Genomic DNA, 16,660 nt, shown 5'->3' on the forward strand with positions numbered 1-16,660 from the left:
AGGAATATCTGCAAAGCTGCACTCATAGGATGCCTTCATTGCAGACTTACAGAATGTCACAAACTGTGACCCATTCCTACCAAAGGCATAATGGCTGTAACATGTGGGAGCATTGTATCCTATGGAAGTAGCCCATATTGGCATAGGAGACAGCTGCTTCCAGTAGCCATCCTGTGTCTTGCCAGCTTTGTATATTGTGTACCGCAGAAAGGGTAAATGAAGAGGTCATATCAAAGGCAGAGGAAGAATGGGTCCTAACTGGACTCTGTCACGCGGATTCCTGTTTACTCTTTTCTCAACTCCATATTATGTGGCCAAGATTTCAGGTCACCTACTGAGTGAACGATGTGGTTCTGCCCTTTCTAGGGTACACACAACTACTCTCTGCTCCTCCTGCCTCACAGGATATTTATATTTGAGAGGGGTGTTGCTGCCATTTGCTAAGAGATGCTAGGGATATGTTTTTATTTCTAAAACAGTCTTTTTTTAAAAAAAATCTTGTTAGTGTGGTTAATGTGGAACCTTCTGTTTTTCAATGGCTATTTAATTGGAATTGCCCAGTAAATGCATATTAGGCACCCAGGCTCTCTCCCCTACCATTCCCCATTTCAGATGTTGCTTAGTAACCTCACACATGCTTCCCTAAGTTGTCCCCTGCTGTTGAAAAGGGTTTTCTGCCAACCTGGCTGACAACTTCAAGAGGGAGGGCAGTGTCAAGATCTCTGGTTGGCTTCCTAGATCATCTGGCTATTGGCTCTGGCCCCAGGATTCAGGCCCTGTGCATTTTTAAGTCTCCTGCTTTGTAAATTCAGACAATGTGAGTACAGCTTATGCTGAAGATGCATAGTTTGAAAGTTGTAGCTCAACCACAAGGGCATTTCACACATTATATAGCAGGAGCTGAAGCCAGTCCTCACTCCCTAATGGGTGTACCTTTATGATACATTTTTAACATGTTTGTTGCATACACATTACATTTTCAGGTATGTACTTAAAAATATTTTACTTACATTTGCAAAATATAATGGGTGAAGCAGCCCATAGTTATAGCCAGTGATCCCATAATTCAAAGCTATGCTATAATATTTTAAGAGCATTCATTCTTTTTATTTTTTTACAAATCTTGATTTCTGTGGGCTTACGTCTACAGTTTGAAGTTTGGATTCAATATTATGGGAAGTATATTAGATGTTAGGAAATAAGTATGTTAAATGATTCCATACACTGGCACAGCACCAGATTACCCATTTGCTGTATGAGGCATGCATCTGCTATCTATTTTAGTTCTAACTATGTGTAGAACTAAAGTATGCCACTTGGGGACAAAAAATAGATAAAAACTTGCACTTTGACTGTGGCCTTTCCGAAAATCTTTTTTCCTACTGTGTAGAAATTGGTTTTAGCTAGGGGCTGTAGCTCAACCTGGATGATTCTCCAAACCACAGCTTGGGTCATCCTGAAAAAGCCACAGACTTGCTCACTCCCCCCTTCCTGCTGTTTCTTTCCCTGTGGCCTGTTTAATGACAAGCATCATTTGCCATGACACCTGAGCTGGCAAACTATGATTAGCATTTGTCCTCCAAAAACCAGAATCAGAAATCTCCTGTTGTCTAATTCTGGTTTCAAGAGGAAAGCACTAAACATAGTTTGTCAAGTTGGACATCACTGCCAACTGTGGTCAGTGCTAAATGGGAAATGTGGGGGGGGGGAGGAGGGAGGGAGCACACAAACTGGCAGCTTGTTTCCTGTGACACTGGGTCTTAAACAGAAACCCGCAAATGTCTTAATAAACTATGTCCTTTTCCTCTGCTGAAATAGATGGATGGAAGGCTATTATGATTGTGGTACTCCCAGTCTCCACAGATATTATTAACTCTGATGTTTGCCATAAAAAAATCATTCATGTGTACTTTCTGTCCCCTTAGACAAGGTAACATCACCCTTCCTCCCTATTATCAACCTGAGGAGGACGATGAAATGCCCTTCATCTGTTCACTGTCAGGAGATAATGGAATCATGGGCTGTCATGAGATTCCCCCACTGAAGGAGCGAGGCCATGAATGCTGTTTGGACAAGGATGACTATTACTACTACACCTCTGTCAGACAGGAGTTCAACGTTAGCGGCATGTGTGTCAACTGGAACCAGTACTACAATGAGTGCCGCACGGGCAATGCCAACCCACACAAAGGGGCTATCAACTTCGATAATATTGGCTATGCATGGATTGTTATATTTCAGGTAAACTGAACTGAATGTCCAGCACCCAGTGCTAAGTCTATACATGCAGCCTACACAATTACTTCTCAGTAATGATTTGCCAGTCTTTTTCTGAAATATTAGCATGTGTTTGAGCACATGTTGTGTTATTCAGGTGATGAAAGCACAACTGTCAGGCTACCTTTGTAACAGACTGCAGCAAGGGTCTGACAGGCTAGAACAGATATGGGGAACCTGTAGTCCTCCAGATGTCATTCAACTCCAACTCATGGGTGATGGGAGATGGAGTCCAACAATATCTGGAGAGCCACAGGTTTCATATTCTTGGGCTAGAGGGAGAAGATGTGGACTGGGACCAACTGGAAGTGAGCTGCCAGATCAGACAAACAAGGCTTAAGGGCCAGAAGCAAAAAATGTAGTTAAAAGGCTGATCGTCGAACACTGGTTTGGGCACAAAAGAAGCAAATGGCCAGAGGCAGGAATGCAGAGAAGTTATTATATGAAGTGACGTACTCTGATGAGTTACTCAGACTGAGGAATACAGCTTGAAGCAGGAAGTCATGTAGTCAAATAACACCAGCCAGGTCCCTGTTGGTTCCTCAATTTACATCCTGGCTGCACAGAACAGCTGCAGATCCAGCTCTGCCATCTTATGTGTAGTGCTGCAGCATAGCAGAGATTAGGCTGACACGTTCCTCCATTAACTGAGACCTGTCCTGGTGGTGCAGGGGATAATTTGCTTGGACTCTGCTGCCTGAGTCCCTGGTTCAAGTATTCCAGTGCCTTACATCAACATGCCACCTTGTGCTGGCACAGTAGTTAATTAGTTAGTTATTTTGCCTTTGTCTGATATGATTAGGCCAATAGGAGTGTGGAGCTTCAGCATCTTTCTTGTTGCAGCTGTTTTCACCTGATTTTTAAGTTGATTTATAAAAGCCTCCTCTTATTCAGTAAGCCTTTGGAATAGGGTGAACTAAAATTTCACTTAACTGCAACAATAACTTGATAACTTGGATATATGACTATCAGTTATCATAAATTGTCATGTCATATTTACTCAGCACAGCAGTGGGTTGCATATACCGTCATGATGATCATCCATATGTTCCTTCTTCCACAACTACCACTTAAATTGAATGTGTAATCTCACTCATGGGTTCCAAATATGAAGATATTCGTGTATAATGGCTGACATTCCTGCTCTTTTTTGATGATTAAGTAGCTGCACCTCTGTTTGCTGTTATAGCATCTGGAATGTGTTAGAGAGAACTGCTTCTTTTTACATACTTAGTTGGCCTACATGTTTAGTTAAAACAGGCCATTGGCTTTCAAGGCATAGTAAGGTTAACATAGGAATGCACCCTAAATCTTACAGTTCTTTTCTTTGATGTCTAAAGCAGCCTAAGAGTATGACTGGACTAACACTGAGCATTCTCTCATTGATTTCACTGGAGGAGTCAACAGGAGTTAAATCTCTCCTGTTGAAATCAGTGGGACTTAGAAGTGCTTAACTTTGGTTGGATCATGTAGAAAAATGTGTCAAATTCAGGCTCCACCTGCACTTTATATTTAAAGCAGTATTACGCCACTTTAACCTGTCATGGCTTCCACCAAATAATCTTTTTGTTTATAAAGGGTAATGAGAGTTGTTAGGAGACCCCTATTTCCCTCACAGAGTTACAATTTCCAAAATGGTTTGGTTTAACAATCCCTCTTCCCAGAGGGGACTGTAACTATGTGAGAGGAATAGGTGTCTCCTACCAACTCCCAGCACCCTTAACAAACTACGGTTCCCAGGATTCTTTGGGGGAAGCCATGACTGTTTAAAGTGGTGCAATACTGCTTTAAATGTAGCATGCAAATGGGGCCTGAGAGAATCCCCGGTTATTCTCCACAGCAGCAAAGCTATTTTCCTCCATTCATGTCATAGTGAAGAGATACTGCATGCTAGCCCAGATCAAATTAATATTACTTTACTGGACTGGAAGAATTTATAGGATGTATTGTTTTTCCTTTGCTTGCTTTGCTTTGCTGGGGGGTGGTGGTCCAAAATGCTCTACCTGACAAAATAACACATGATATGTGGACTGGACCAGTGAACTTCTTGGAATGAATTTGGCTGCTCCATCTTTTTATCTTTCTGTAGTTATTTACATTTTCCCTGCTCTTGTTTTCTCCCTCTGTAGGTGATCACACTGGAAGGCTGGGTGGAGATTATGTACTATGTGATGGATGCACATTCATTCTACAACTTCATCTACTTCATCTTGCTGATCATTGTAAGTCCATTGTCTTTTCCTACACAAGCAGATTGGATCCTATGCCCCAATCAATCTGTGAGCCTGAAAAGTGACATACGTTTTTTCAAAAGTAGCTTTAGAAAGCTAGAAGATGTTAACTGTAAGTAATTCTAGATAGCAAAGAATTCCACTTCTGGCTCTGGCTCTTTCCCAAGTAGCCAAACCATTCCAGTTGGAATCAAAAAAGCAAATTTAGCTTTGCCTTTTTAGAATGAGAAGCTAGATTTCATTTGAGATAGTTAAAAATCCATTTCTGTTGTTTTCCTCCTGTTCGCCTTACTTAAATGTTAGTTTATAATTGATCATACCATACCCGCCCATAAACTACAGTCTACCGTCCAAGGAGCTTACAACCTAGGGCAGCTTTTACCAATCTAAGCCAGCTTTTAGCTATACTGGCTGGAGCTGATGGGAATTGTACTCCAAAACATCTGGAGGTCAGCCAAAGGGGGCAAATGGGGGCACAGACACCCAAAGCTGTGCTTTGCCACCCTACTAGGATTTTTTTTTTAATTTATGACATGACAGACAATGTCAACCTCCATTGGAAAAATAATAGCTTGTTTTAAGAACAGGAACAACTTACGAATAGGACCCCTGAAAAATTCAGTGAATAAGGCAGGGGAGGACACAACAAAAGCCTCATCTGGAAGAGCCCCCAAAAGTCTACTCACTCAAGACTTTCCCTGATTGAGGGTGGATTTTTCATGATCACAATCACCCTATAATAACTTAAGCGATCCTGAAAAAACAGCCTATATAGTAACATGAACATTGAAAAGTTAAATATTAGAACTTTGTATTATGGACTAGAGTTAGACTCCACCCCTTGGACTTTCCTTTGCTCTGCTTTTCAGTTTCAGTTGTGCTGTCTACTAGGCCAGCAATAAAGAAGCACATTTGTTTGCCTGGAGTAAGAAATAAGAGTTTGTTTATTCTGCAGTTATTAAAATGAGTAGAGCAGGATTGGGTGCTTATTGCTAAAGGGTGACATAAAGAGATAAAGTGATCTGAAAAAATGGCTGCTCTTTACTCTTTTAAAGTATTCATTATACTCACAATCATAGTGGTTATTTTTTCTTCTTTTTCTTGAGTACTTGATGGCAAATGATGAAAACAGAATAGAAATAGAGGAATAGAAATATCACTATGTACACTACAGTTAACTAGCTGGCTGGCTGGACACCTAGGCTGTAACTCAGGCCTAATTTCTAATTTTCCCAATATGTGCAGGACAGATATTTTCTGGACAGAAAAATAAACCAGCAACTAGTAAAAATTCCAATTGTTTTCCACAATTAGCTTCCAGTTGCTTAGTTCATCCTTTATATAGCAGCTACTTAAAAAGTTTTCCCTTGATTGTTCAATAGGAAGGTTAGGAACAAGAGTAGAAGGAGGGACTCTCAAGGAGTCTAAAGTATTCATTTTCTCTCTGCCCCTTCCCTAAACTTGTAATATGGACAACTTTTTGGGTGAAATCTAAAACTGAGATACCTAATGCAACGTCAAGCTCACTGTCACTACCAAAGTAATTCAGTTCATGAAGAATCAGAATACAGGGACAGACTACAGGTGAAAGATTAGCATATCTATAGGTAAAGTCAAGCTTTTGAGTCTGGTTTTCATGGGCATCTCTCAAAACAGATTAAACTTCCTTCATCTAAGTTAACATACTCTCTGGGTGGAGGAGTGAGGGGGAAGGTCATTGCCTTTCCCCTCCCTTGTCCTGGCCCTCACATTCTCTCCACCAGTTGGGGGGAGGATTGACAGGCACTATGTGCCTCTCCCCACCCCCCACCTAACAAGAAAGGCTGATTGCAGGGCTGCTGGAGGGCACTAGGTTGACAAAGGTTGTCCTAAGGCATAACTTAGGAGCATGGAATACAGTGAAAGGCAGAAGAAAGAACTGTAGTTATGGTAAGAGAAAGACTATAGGGTTTTGTGCTATTTTCCTTGGTACCTTCATTTTTGTTCAGTTAAACTTAAATAAAATGAGCAAATAAGATGTTGATGAATCACTGACGATCTAAACCTACGCTGAAGTCATTCCAGCTTTCTTCATTTCATCACATTCATCACAAGGAGATGTAGGCATTTAGACTGCCACTGTTTTCCAAGCTACTGTCCACAGGCATGAACTAAGCAGGTGATTAAAAAGAAGCAATAAAGGCTAATGAAAAGAGGAAAGCAGAGAGTATTGTAAATTGGGATTGAAGAGCTTCATTAAGGGTGACAGCTGAAACAAGTTTCTTTTTCCTGTACTTGTTTGTTTTTCCTCTTGAGAATGAGATGGCATTCTTTGTTCTCTATACCTACACCTCATTTATTTATTTATTTAGAAAAAAAACCCTGTGTCAGGGTCCCAGGCTTTAACTCTGTAATTCCTCCCCAACAAGTCCATGTTACCTATCATTTCTCCCAATGGCTACCCTCTAAGGCCCCTGAAAGAGGTGGTTCTCCCACAAGGCATTTCCTCTGAAATGATCAGTGCTGGCTTCTGGAACTGATGAACATACAGTAGCACAAAGGCTTAGGCACCACTGGAGAAGCCAATTGGATGGAGTCTCCAGAACCTTTGTAACAACTGAAGAGGGCTGTTTATAGGAAGAGAAGGCAGAATCTCTAGCATCTTTCCATCTTGCTTGTGAGTAGAGGTGGCACTTCGGGCAACCACAGAGCCAGGGCAGCACCACTAGCAGACAAAAAGAAAAGGAAAGAAAAAAGAAGTCCAGGTACCAGCTTTTTGTAGGCTAGGGATGGAAAGATCTGTCTGTTTCAGTTCTCTCAGTTTCTCATTTTTCCAATGTTAAATTCAGTTCTCTATATTTCTACAGCGATCTGCAATTTTTTAAAAAAATTCCTCATGAAAATTCTCCACCATTTTGGTGTGAATTTCTCCCAATAAACACATTTTTGTAGGCAGTTTTGCCAAAGGTACACATTTTTGCCAGCAATTTCTCAGCATTTCATGCCTTTTTGCATGTTATTTTCACTCATGTATTCATTTTTATGCACACTTTCCTTTAATATATGCATTTTTGTAAATAATGTTTAGTTGGCAGACTGCATCCCAAAATTCTAATAAATGCATATTTCGAAGGATGGCTGTGTTTCAGTTTTCATATTGTTTCGGAAAGTGCGAATTTGATAAAATCTGCTTGAAATGCGAACTGAATTGAAATTCTCATCCATCCCTATTGTAGGCCCAACACATTTTGAAAAAAAATCTTCTCCAAGTACATGTTTTAGAATTAAGTCTCACAATAGTATTGGTTTCTCACTTTCTTATTTTTCCACTTAAGTTCAGTTCACCAAATCTGTGCATTAGCTGGTGTTTTTTGTTTGTTTTTAAAAAGGCCTCACAAAAATTGTTAGCATTTTAGTGCACACTACCCCCATAATAGATGCATCTTTTACACATTCTTGGTTTGGAGAGAAATGCGTAGAAGTGTGAATTTCAAAGGATATCTGTATATCTGTCACCCTGGGCTCCTACTCAGAGAAAGGGAGGGATATAAATCTAATAAATAAATAAAATAATCTGACTGCATATTATTTCAGGAAGTGATAACTAGACAGGTTCATTTTTAAATCTGATCTGAACTGAATTTGTTAAAGCAATCTAAAGGACCATCTTCTCTTGCCATTCACCCTCCAACTTTCAGGCAGGGGAAAGATTTGTTTACTTTGGGGCTGGGGAGTGTGCAGCCCAGAGCTTGGAAAGGTTACTTTTTTGAACTACAACTCCCATCAGCCCCAGCCAGCATGGCCACTGGATTGGGCTGATGGGAGTTGTAGTTCAAAAAAGTAACTTTTCCAAGCTCTGGTGCAGCCCTCCAGATATTGTTGGACTCCCAACTGCCAGCCAGCATGACCAATAGTCAGAGATGATGGGAGTTGTATCCAGCAACATCTGGAGGGGTGCAGCTTCCCCAGCCTTACTCTATATTCTAGAACAACATGCCTTTCCCAACATGCTGGCTGGGCCTGATGGACGTTGTATTTTCAAACTAGGCAGGAGGGCACTAGGCAGGGGTATAGTTGTCCAGGGTCTCTGGGGGGCTTACACCCTTTACTTTTTTGGGAGCAGGGTCCCAGCAGGTTCCCTATGTCTCCAGCATCCTATGAGCCAATCAGCATGAAAGAGGTATGTATTAGCCATTGATAAGAGTCTTCTAACATGCTTCCTTGTGCTTTCCTCCCTTGGAGCCAATCAGAGTGAAATAAGGTGAGAGCCACTGAGAAGACTCTTTTCAGTAGCTAACTCTCTCCCCTTTCATGCTTATTGGCTTCTAGGGATGTCTGCTGTTGTGGGAGAAGGCATTAACAAGGATCTCATTCTCAATCCAGCAGCAAAAAAAGGGGGGGGGTGGCTGTGACTTTCCTGAAGGGACCCTGCACTTCTAAATTTGCCACTACACTACTGGTACTAGGTTGGGGAAGGCTGCTTTCAAAAGTCTCATAAAATACTATTTTTGTTCAGTCAGAATGATGAGAGCAGGAATGTGTGCAGCAGACATGCATTTACAAGAGGAATGGATTCTCACAACCTTGGCAATTAAAAACAAGAAGAGCGTGTGCATTTTGCATAAGCCTTACAGATCAGTGTAATTTGAAACCAAACAGCATTTTTTTCCTTTCCCTTTTCCCCCAAGGCCATATTCAAGACTCTAAAGTGTATATAGGCTGAGGTGGAGGAGAATCAGATGGAAAATGCCACCGTAGTCTCCTGCTGGAAGGAAAAGCAGGTTATAAACAAACAAACAAACAAACAAATAAAAAAGGCAAGACTATTTAGAATGGATTTGAGCACCTTTTTTAAAAAAACCACCACTTCCCTATTTTATTTTGAAACAGCGTATTGTACTAATGTTGAAGCTGGCCAGGAATGTTTCAGTTCTTGAAAGGCTTCTTCAAGTAATAGCAGGGATGTGTCCCCTTTGAAATGCTAAAAGCTACTGGATTGAATGTTCTGATGGAGCCTTTGGGCACCTTTGCCTATGTGAGCTGGGTGCCAGGAGTGGAAAGGCATCACAATATATTGTACTGTTGGAAATTATGTTTGAACACTGCTAGGTGGAAAAACGATCACTCGCCCATCTGCTTTTGTGAGTTGAGTAGGTGGTGGAATTGGCCATTTATCTTTTATTCTTGGTCAGTCCTCTCCAGTTTGGTGTGCCTCACGCAACAGCTTGTGAGGCAGATGTTTTCCCTTGTTTATCTGCCACTCTTATACTGACATTTGGGTTAGGTTGTGTGTGATGAGATAAATAGCCTTTTTGTATTAGTTTGCATTGTATAATTGGGAGCAACGGGATTTAGTCCTGGGCAAATTCAATGAATGGGCCTTTGCCTGTTAATTGTAATGAAGCTACAGTTTTGCCTTCACTGCTATAGACTTAGGAATGTTATGGGCATGAGAGTCATCTTTGCAAGAAATCTCTCTCGTCATTTACATTAAGATTAAGGATTAGGAGTGCAGACCTCCTGGCCTAATATCAGAGCCCTGAGTGAAAACAATATTCCTGAGCTTTATATACTATTACGTATTTTATAGGATTTTATAGGATTATTAAGTTTATATATATAGCTATTTAAATATATAATTTATATATAGCTATTTATTATTTCTTGAACACTTACAAAAAAGCCAAGACACTGTACTGTTAAAGCAGAGAAATAAAAATAACAGGAAATGAAAACAACATACTTGTACTCACAGGCTTACAATTTACATGAATAGATACACGAGAGAAAGGATAGGAGCAAGGGGAGGCAATGAAAAAAGAGAGGCACTGAATTAAAACACCTCTGTTAATTGCAAAAGACATGTGGAAACAAATACATCTGGAACTTTTCTGAAAAAGCAGGAAAGATTGGAAGTAAAGATTAAGCAAGGGAACTAAATCAAACTAGTTATCACATCCTCTACAATCACCACCCCAACATTCTTTTTCCAAAGCTACATAATGGTGGAGTCAAAAATAGAATATCCACTATTTTCCCCCTGTGGAATGCATCTTCTTCTCTTTCTCTCCCTCCTCCTAGGGTTTCCACTGCCTTTCTAAAAAAACTAATTTTATTTATTTCATCATTTGCATACTGCTTTTTTGGACTTACCCTCCCAAGGTGGCCCACATCATAACAAAAACTTAATAATCCTATAAAATCCTATAAAATGCTAATAGTAACATATAAAGCGCAATCGATGCTAAAACATTAGAACTTTGAAACACTAACACAGCAGCAACTGAACTGCAGCACTGTATATGTTAATTAAAAGCAGTTTAAAGTAGAGCATTATTTTATTTATTTATTCTTACATTTATATCCCATCTTTCCTCCAAGAAGCTCAAGATGGCATGCAAACATGGCTCCCCCTCTCAATTTTATCCTCATAGCAAACCTCTAAGGTAGGTTAGACTGAGAGACAATAACTGGCCCGAAGTCACCCAGTGAGCTTTATGGCCAAGCGGCAATTTGAACCCTGGTCTCACAGAACATAGATCAACATTCTGATCACTACACCACACTGGCAACAGTTGAAAACAATGTAGAGCACTCTGAATATTAGTTTAAAACCAGCTTGAAATATGAAGGTCTTCAAGGCTTATTTAAAAAATAGTGTGGGGTCTATGTGCACTCCTTAGGGAGTGAGTTCCATCGTATTGGACACCTCCAAAAAGGCTTGTTTCTAATGCCCGCCAACCTAATGCATCTTGAATGGAGCTTTGCAAGATTGTCAGCCACTTTGGAAGCCTGTTGTCAAGCAGAAAAGCAGGATATAAGCATTCTATATAGGTAAATAATAGATGAACCCACTCTATGAAGCAGCATTTCAACTGCATCTTTACTTTTCCTCCCTTCCAGTCTTCTATGTCTGCCCTCTTTCTTAATTAATGTTTTATGTTACTTTTGTTCTCTTTGTATATGCATAAAACCTAATAATATATATATATATATATATATTTAAAAATGTTTTATGCCTCTCTTCTCCACTGGTTACTAGGTGGGCTCATTCTTCATGATCAACCTATGTCTGGTGGTCATTGCCACACAGTTTTCGGAAACCAAGCAGCGAGAACACCAACTGATGCAGGAGCAGCGGGCGCGGTACTTGTCTTCCAGCACCGTGGCCAGCTACATGGAACCAGGAGACTGCTATGAAGAAATCTTCCAATATGTCTGCCATATTGTACGCAAAGCCAAGCGCCGCACTCTTGGCTTCTACAACAGCCTGCAGGATCGACGCCTGGGCCGAACGGAGCTGAGCACTGCCAAGCAGAGCATGAATGGGAAAGACCAGAGGCAATATAGTAAGATTTGTGGGGTGACAGGAGAAGAGAGGGAAAATAGTGATTGATAAGACTATTCCTGTGGATCAGAATACTTAAAGCATGTGAACTATGCTACTGGAAACCATATAGCAGCCATAAAGGAGAAGGCAATTCACTGGGGAAGCTCTGATTATAATCTGCTGGTGAGAGCTCTTTTCATTGAGCAGGCTATGTAGGATCCTTGATTTAACATAGGATGAATCAGGTTCCCAGGTTTCAAAAAACAGCACCTTTTGTAGGTCAGAAAGAATTGCATTAAGAGAATATGAGGCAGGCAAACTGAAACACATCTGCAGTAACTAACAGACTTTACAATAAAGAGGAAGCTACTTTACTGGCCATTAAAACTGACATAATGAGATATGTCTGAGAGCAGGCCTGGAGTAGAGTACAGTGGCAAAATCCAGGCAGGGAGAAGTGTGAAACAACTTATTTGTTGAAAGGAAAAAAGCATTTTAAATCATTTGTGACATGGAAAGCAAACAAGATCATATAAAATTATCCTGGAGGGCATCCAAAAGATTACCATAACTAACAGTGCTTTTTACAAATAGCTTCACCGGCTTCAGGAGAGTGGATCTCAGGGATTTTAAAATGAAGTTTAAAAGTTTTAAATGATACAGCATCACTTAGATGATCCTTGAATTCTTTGGCTTAGCACTCCCTCCTTAGCCATCTCAGGCGTCCTGGATCTTGACCAGCCCCAGAAGGATGTATTCCCTCCCCCCAACTCCCCAAACCATGTCAACTATTGAATCACCCTTTGCTGGGATTCTTGGCTCACCTCTCGCCTTCCATGCCCTTTAATGAGCTGTGATCTTTAAATCCCAGTGAATTAATGCTATTGATACTAAGGACAGACAAATGGGTCCATTTTTGGTTCTCTCGGTTTCTCATTTTTCCAGTTTTAAATTTTATTCTCCACATTTCTGCAGCAATTTGTAATTTTTTAAAAAAAATCCTTACAATTTTTTTCCAGCGTTTTAGAGCAATTTTTTCTTAATAAAAACATATTTGAATGCAGTTTTGACAAATATACACTTTTTCACAAATATATACATTGATTCGCACACTTTTCCCTGATATATGCATTTTTATACACATTGTTTGTCTGGAGAACTGCATTGGAAAATTCCGAGAAGTGTGAATTTTGGCCCTTGCCTGTGTTATGGTTCACATATGGTTTTGGAAAGTGCAAATTTGGTGAGTTTGCCTTTAAATGAGAACTGCATCAAATTTCTTCTCCATCTCTAATTGACTCTGTACCCTCTTCCACGTCCCACATCTTACTCCAAGCTCTCCTGCCATTGCTGGGATGCCTTTCCTGTTGCCCTGGTCCTTTCTTGCTTATATAACATCAAAGCCTCTGTGCTCCTTGAAGGATACATTCCAAGGTGGCTCTGCAAAAGGAAAACCTCTGCCACAGTAGTAAACCTATCTGTGGACATGGGGGCAGCTCAGCAAGGGAATCGGTGTTGGTAAATGCTGTGCTTGAACATGCATTTGAGTCCGAGTATAGTGACATTCAAAACTACCTTTTAGTGCTTAACTTTCCATCAAGATGAATTTAAGGGGGGGGAATAGCTTTTCCCCCCAAACCTGCAATCTCAAGCTTTCTAATGATAAGAGCATTTTATCTCCTGTAGGTGATGATTTCTTTCCAAATGATCACTCCTGTTCTGATGTTCTGTCCTAATTTTAAAAGAAAACTCGGACACTTTTACTATGATGTGCTAGGAATAATGATAGTGCTGAGAGTCATAAGAGAGTGGCTCCAGAATACCAAAACTCAAAGTTTTGGCATCCTGAGCCCTTTTATGAATTGAACTCAAACCCCAACCATAGCTTGGGCCTGGTTCATAATGGGCTCATCCTGGCACCAGCCCTCCCCAAAAACCACCGCACTACCTGCTTTCCTGCTGAAATGTACATGGCTGCAGCTGATGCAGCAATGGAGAGGGCCCCATCTTGTGGCCCAGTCATGTTTGGGAGGAAAGAAGGGGACTGTGAGGTATCTATTTGTGGGTCTTGGTCTCCCTCCCCCATTATGTTCCACAGTATTAGTGTGATGAGGCTGAAACTTTGGAATAGACTTGGGGAAAATCAGCTTGGGGTGCAATCTCTTCAGTTGCAGCCTGATCACAGGAGTATAGGAATCTGCCTTATCCTGAGGGCTAAGCTAGATGGAACACTAAACAAGTCTTTGCATTAATATGCATGTGTTTTAAAATGTAGATATTGTCTGCTGGGGGAGCTGATATTTATTGGGATTGCAGAAGGCAGGGAGGGGGTATTTAACATTTTCCTCCCCTGCTGTGGTCCTCAGGTCGTTGTCCCCCCACAAGCAGATATATGCATTGGGAGGATATCCCCTATAGGCACCAATTTCAATGCATATAGCAGCTTCAAGGGAGCAAAATGGGTTTTTTAAAGAGGCACTTAATGTCACACCTAGTTTGGTTCCGAGTCCTGTCATTGATCCATCTAGCTCAGTACTATCTATATTGAGTGGCAACAGCTCTTTAGGCTTCAGTCAGGAGGCTTTCCTTGTTCTTCCAGGAGGTGCCAGAGCCCTTTGGCATGCTATGCCACTCAATTATGGCCCCTTCCTAGATTCTATAGTATTGCTTTAGTTATAGCAATAGCATAGCTGCCACTGCAGCTGAAGAAGTATCCTGTGCTTGTCAAGTTGGTCCAGCTTGTCCAGTTTTGCTCCATGTTGCCAAGATGAACTCCTTAGAGTGAATTCCTATATTATGTAGTAGTACACCTTTGCATATTCAGGTATCAACAATCTTAGGTCTACATCTAAAAAGAAAAGTGTGAAGTGACGCTTAGTGCCAAAAAGAAGCATAGTGTTGTGCCTTCTCACCTGTTTCTGCTAGATTTCCATGCAGAGAGGAACCGAAAGAGTAACAAGTCTGTAATCCTTACCTAAAATTAGCAGAACATTATGAACAATTTTGCCACATCAGACTGTTTTACTTTCTCTTCATATCTTTGTCTCTTCTTACAAATATAAGAGGTAACATATGCATTAAAGTCAACAGAACCAGTTTGATAAAAACACAATATATTTGATGAATACAGGAAAAGACCATTTTTGCAATATGTTTTCTGAGTAAAAATATTTCTATATGTGATCAATAGGGCATCATCGATTTTTAAAGACAAAAGAAGCTTTGATCTTTCTTTCTTTACATCACACAGACCATGGCCTCTTATTTAGTGATTCTTGCATCTGGAGAATTATTCTACCCCTGCTACAATGCTGAATACAATCGAGTCTAATCTATTGTGGCTGAAGTAGAGCATGTCTCTAAGAGACAAGCAATCTCCATTAAAGTCTCTCAGTGATGATGAGCTTAACACTTCCCTTGGCAGACAGTTTCAGTGCATAATTTTCTTCCTTCTTAAAATGGCTAGCAACGCAGTGGAGGAGATGCTTTGCTTAATTAAATACCAAGATGCAGAAATGTTACACTATTCTGAAAAATTCATGCTTCCCTCTTAAATTTGATCCCTGTATTTGTTATTCCTCAGGGCGTTGTCGAAAACACAACTGTGTTGATTACGTGCCACATGGCCTTGGCCAGCCTATTGCAATGACATTGACCTCTGTCCCCAGCAACTGTCCAAGATGTCACAAGGCCCGGCGGGAAGCAGCCCGCAGACTCTCTGTGCTCGAGAGTGGTGATTCAGATCAGGAGGAGGGCAGGGAGGCCAGTGAAGAGGAGGAAGATGGAAGGAAAGAAAGTTCAGGGGCTACAGACCTGGAGAAAGAGGAGGACGATGGAGAAGAGAGTGGACAAGTGGCGCTCTGCAGTGACATGTGGCAAGAAGTGAAGGTTAAATTGAGAGGAATTGTGGAGAGCAAATACTTCAACCGTGGGATCATGATTGCCATCCTTGTGAACACCATCAGCATGGGCATTGAGCACCATGAACAGGTAAGTAGACTGGTGGACAGTTAATAATAAATTTACTCAGTAGTCTGAGGTGTTACTATGTACCTTAAAAGTTTGCATGTTATTTAGCATACTATGGTTGTTGGGACATCTGCTGGGGACATGAACACAACAATGTACAAATTGGGTTTCACTTTCATGTGGCTGAGGACCCTGGACAACAAACACATTTGAGTTGACAGACTGAGAAGGTGAAAAGAAGTACCTGTATGCCACTTCCCCTTAGAGCTAGTATCACAATTCTCTTATGTAATTATTTGATTTATTATTTGATTTATATCCCGCCCTTCCTCCCAGCAGGAGCCCAGGGCAGCAAACAAAGGCACTAAAAACACTTTAAAACATCATAAAAACAGACCTTAAAATACATTAAAACAAAACAACTCTAAAAACATTTTTTTAAGAAAAGCTTTAAAAACATCTTAAATAAAAAGGTTTTAAAAAACATATTGTTTGGGGGGGAAAGTTTTTTTAAAAGCATATTAAAAAGCAATTCCAACACAGACGCAGACTGGGATAGGTCTCAACTTAAAAGGCTTGTTGAAAGAGGAAAGTCTTCAATAGGCGCCAAAAAGATAACAGAACTGGCACCTGCCTAATATTTAAGGAAATATTTCATATTTCTTGTGCACAACTCTAAACCAGGATTGCACATCCCCCCCCCGATTATGCAGGAAGTACATAGAAACATAGGAAGCTGCCTTATACTGAGTCAGACCATTGGTCCCCCTAGCTCAGTACTGTCTGCACTGACTAGCAGGGGCTCTCCAGGGTTCCAGCCTGGAGTCTTTCCCAGTCCTGCCTGAAGATGCCAGGGATTGAACCTGGGGCCTCC

At 40.8% G+C, this 16,660-nt stretch overlaps 1 protein-coding gene across 1 annotated transcript in view; it reads left to right on the forward strand.

The window, feature by feature from the left end:
- Nucleotides 1-16,660, forward strand: part of CACNA1I (calcium voltage-gated channel subunit alpha1 I) — a 483,310-nt gene that overhangs the window by 339,336 nt on the left and 127,314 nt on the right. Inside the window, exons 6-9 of the mRNA XM_061582812.1 lie at nt 1,926-2,241; nt 4,407-4,499; nt 11,530-11,836; nt 15,401-15,807. Of these exons, the coding sequence (XP_061438796.1) occupies nt 1,926-2,241; nt 4,407-4,499; nt 11,530-11,836; nt 15,401-15,807 (1,123 nt within the window). The remainder of the gene's footprint in view (nt 1-1,925; nt 2,242-4,406; nt 4,500-11,529; nt 11,837-15,400; nt 15,808-16,660) is intronic.

This window comes from Rhineura floridana, chromosome 8 (genome assembly GCF_030035675.1).
Source record: "Rhineura floridana isolate rRhiFlo1 chromosome 8, rRhiFlo1.hap2, whole genome shotgun sequence".
Classification (NCBI taxonomy): Eukaryota; Metazoa; Chordata; class Lepidosauria; order Squamata; family Rhineuridae; genus Rhineura; species Rhineura floridana.